The following is a 3,494-nucleotide window of genomic DNA, read 5'->3' on the forward strand; positions in this document are numbered from 1 at the left end:
GTTGTACCCATTGTATGTAGGAGCCTGGAAAGGACCCCAAGTATCTATATGAATGAGGTCAAATGGAGATGATGTTTTGACTTGTCTAATGGGAAAAGAGAGCCTAGTTTGCCTTGCTTTAGCACAAATGTCACACACATTATGAAAATTTGAAGAAAAATGAATAAAATTGAGCTTCTTCATTACTGAAAAGGGAAAATGCCCCAACCTTAAATGTCATTGAGTTACATTAGGAACGACATTAGCTAGAACTGAAATTGAAAAGGGAACTTTAGTTTTTGGAATGGAAACTACATCTTTACTAAATAGAATTCTAGACTCTGTAGTTCTAGGCTAGAGTAGATATAATCCATCTCTTACTTCACCAAAAACTTGTCCCCTCCTCATTAAAGGGACCTGCAATAAACATTGACTAGAAGTAAAGTTGATGCTATATTTGAATTGAGAGCATAACTTATGAACAGATAACAAGTTATACTTAAAAGATGGAACATAAAGTACTCTTTTTAGAATCATATCAGGCTGAATGTAAACCTCCCCTATATGTGTGACAAATAGTTGATAAGAATTAGGCAAACTAATATCTAAAGGCACAGGTAAGGGTGATAGGTTTAGGAAAGATTTGGAATCAAAACACATATGTTCCGAGGCACCAGAATCAATTATCCAGGTTTTAGTATTAAAAACAGCAAGACATGTTCCTGAATATTTGAGTATAGTACCAGCAACAACATTGACACTAATTTCTGAGCTTGCATTTGTTGTATTTCCAATCTGTACCTGTCAGATTATATTTACTAGCTCAGAGACCTGTTCCTTACTGGAAAATTGTGGCTGACTGTTTTGGCTTCCTTCATTGTCCTCAGAATACTTTCCATCAGTCTGCTGATCTGTTATTACAACATTTGTTTTGATTGTTGTTCCTTGAAAATTTCCACCCTTGGTAAATTGGAATTCATCAGGAAACCCTACAAGTCTGTAGCAATCACCCCTTACATGACCTATCTTTGAGCAATGACTGCAGGTAACATTAGGATTATACTTAGACTTCTTTGGCTTAGACTTGTGTTGTGTGTTTCCTGATTTTCCCTGAGTATTCCACCCTCTTTGCACTAGGTTGGTTTTCTGTGAAAATTTGTTTTGTGATCCTACCATGAATGAAGTCCCATCAATGGGGTATTGTGGACTTGTATAGATTTCCCTTTGGCTCTCATCTTGTAAAAGAAGAGAGTACACTGATCTATGCTAGGCATAGGGCTGAGCATGAGAATGTTTCCCCTTGCTTGTGCATAAGCATCATTTAGTCCCATTAGGAATTGAATGACTCTTTGGTCCTCCATGAACTTGGCCATCTTCTTCTTACCATCACAAACACATGCAGAGTTGCACCCCAAGTGTGAATTAAGTGAATCCAGCTCATCCCATTGTCTCTTAAGTGTGGTGAAATAACTTGATATGTTGTTGTTTCCCTGACATGTTTTTGAAATTTCCTTCTGCAGATGGTGTAATTTTGCTCCACTAGACTGCCCAAACCTGTGCTCCAGACTGTTCCAAAGGTCCTTAGCAGTCCTATAATAGATAACATTGTCACCTATCTCTTTGGTTAAAGAATTCAGCAACCAAGAGGTAACCATGTCATTGCACCTACTCCACAATGAATATTCTTTATCATTCATTGCTGGTTCAGCAACAGATCCGTTGATGAATCCAAGCTTGTTCTTGGCTGAGATTGCAATGAGGATAGAACTATTCCATCAAATGGTGAACTCACAAGCCCCATATCTGGAGTATCAGAAGAGTGCAAATGATAGGGATGATTGAGTCATTGTTGACTGCACTGGTTGCGGATCCAGGTGCTGTGATGGCAGCTGTTACTTCAGTACCAGTCATGGTTGAATCCAGAAATGGATAAGGGAGAAGAAATCAGTTAGAAACTTAAGATGATTTGTGAATGGATCGAGCTTAAATCTGCTCTGATACCATGAAAGAAGAGACTGAAATTGAGAAATTTTCTCTGTGTTTTCTTATTAACAGCTTGGTCCTTTTATACAAAACTCTGTACAGATACCAAAGAATGTAAATAAATATTCCTATACACTTGTACTAAATCTTATTGGCTATTTGCAAAACCATCTAACGAAAATATTCCTTTACATTGTACTATATACATGTGCTATTCACGTGTGCACCATTCATCTGTAATGTGTATCACTTTACATGAATGGGTGTGGGGAATATTTATTTATATTGTACTATATCCATGTGTATTCACGTGTGACCCATTCATCTCAAATGTGTATCATTTTAAATGAATGGGTGTGAGGAATAGGAATGGGTATAGGAATATTTATTTACTTTGTAGTATATTCATGTGCCATTCACATGTGTACCATTCAACCGAAATTATTATTTTATTCCTTCATCTTCTTCTTTCTCGTTTCCTCATCTTTCTTCATCTTCTTCTTTTTCGTTTCTTCATCTTCCTTTGAATCAATATGGGGATTTTGATTGTAAACATACCCCCTCAAGATGGAGGGGAGAGAATGCACCCCCAGCTTGCCCAGAATGTGACGATGAGAAACTCCAGATAAGGGTTTTGTGAATAAATCGGCAAGTTGACAGTCGGAAGGAACAAAAGATATGGAAATTAAACCAGAGAGGAATTGTTGACGGACAAAGTGGCAGTCGAGGTCCACATGCTTCGTTCGCTCATGAAAGACAGGGTTTCGAGCGATGTGTATCGCTGCCTGGCTATCAGAATGAATGGGGACTGGTAAGGTAGGCTGTATTGTGAGATCTCCTAAAAGTCGAACAAGCCAAGTGATTTAAGTAGTGACTCGACGCATCGACCGGTATTCAGCCTTGGCAGATGACAAGGAAACTGAAACCTATTTCTTGGATTTCTAGGAAATAGGTGCACCTCCAAGCGTAATAAAGAACCCACTAACTGACCGGCGAGAATCACGACACGCTGCCCAATCAGCATTGCAAAATGCCATTAAATCAAAAGAAGGAGAAGAAGATAGAAGAATTCCCTGGGAAGGATCTGTGTGCAGATATCTCAAGACTCGTTGAGCAACAGAAAAATGGGAACAACAAGGCTTGTGCATGTATTGACTGAGAGAGAGGACAACAAAGGAAAGGTCAGGCCTAGTGTTCGTTAAATAGTTGAGTTTGCCAACGAGGTGACGATACACACTTGGGTCATCCATTGGTGTTCCTGAATTCGCCTGAAGCTTGATGTAAGGGTCAAGAGGTGAAGAAACTTTTCCTCCTAGAGAATTGAATTCCTGCAGCAGCTCTAAGGTAAATTTCCTTTGGCTGATAATGAAACCTTGTCTTTCCCTGAGTATTTCCATCCCTAGAAAATAATGAATAGCACCCAAATGTTTCACTTTGAATTATGAGTTGAGAAAACCAGCAATATATTGAATTTCTGTGGCATCATCCCCCGTTATAGGATATCATCCACATAAACTGCTAGTATAGACACA

The 3,494-nt window shown here is 38.7% G+C and overlaps 1 protein-coding gene across 1 annotated transcript; it reads right to left on the reverse strand.

Moving 5' to 3' along the window:
• Positions 1–333: 333 nt before the first annotated feature.
• Positions 334–1,890, reverse strand: LOC138879862 (uncharacterized). Its single transcript, XM_070159503.1, has 4 exons — positions 1,839–1,890; positions 1,153–1,723; positions 811–1,018; positions 334–396 (listed from the first exon to the last, which is right to left on the reverse strand). Exons 1-4 carry the CDS (start codon positions 1,888–1,890, stop codon positions 334–336), a joined length of 894 nt encoding a protein of 297 aa, XP_070015604.1.
• Between the last annotated feature and the right edge of the window lie 1,604 nt (positions 1,891–3,494).

The sequence above is a fragment of the Nicotiana sylvestris genome, chromosome 10, assembly GCF_000393655.2.
Source record: "Nicotiana sylvestris chromosome 10, ASM39365v2, whole genome shotgun sequence".
In the NCBI taxonomy this organism is placed as follows: Eukaryota; Viridiplantae; Streptophyta; class Magnoliopsida; order Solanales; family Solanaceae; genus Nicotiana; species Nicotiana sylvestris.

What these genes read in the sequence shown, in the direction of transcription:
- LOC138879862 (XM_070159503.1), bottom strand. Translation starts at nt 1,890, where the DNA reads ATGACTGGTACTGAAGTAACAGCTGCCATCACAGCACCTGGATCCGCA. An exon ending in AGCACCTGGATCCGCAACCA is followed by an intron (nt 1,724 to 1,838) that starts GTGCAGTCAACA and finishes TTGCAATCTCAG; the next exon opens with CCAAGAACAAGCTTGGATTC. An exon ending in TTGATGGGACTTCATTCATG is followed by an intron (nt 1,019 to 1,152) that starts GTAGGATCACAA and finishes TGTTACCTGCAG; the next exon opens with TCATTGCTCAAAGATAGGTC.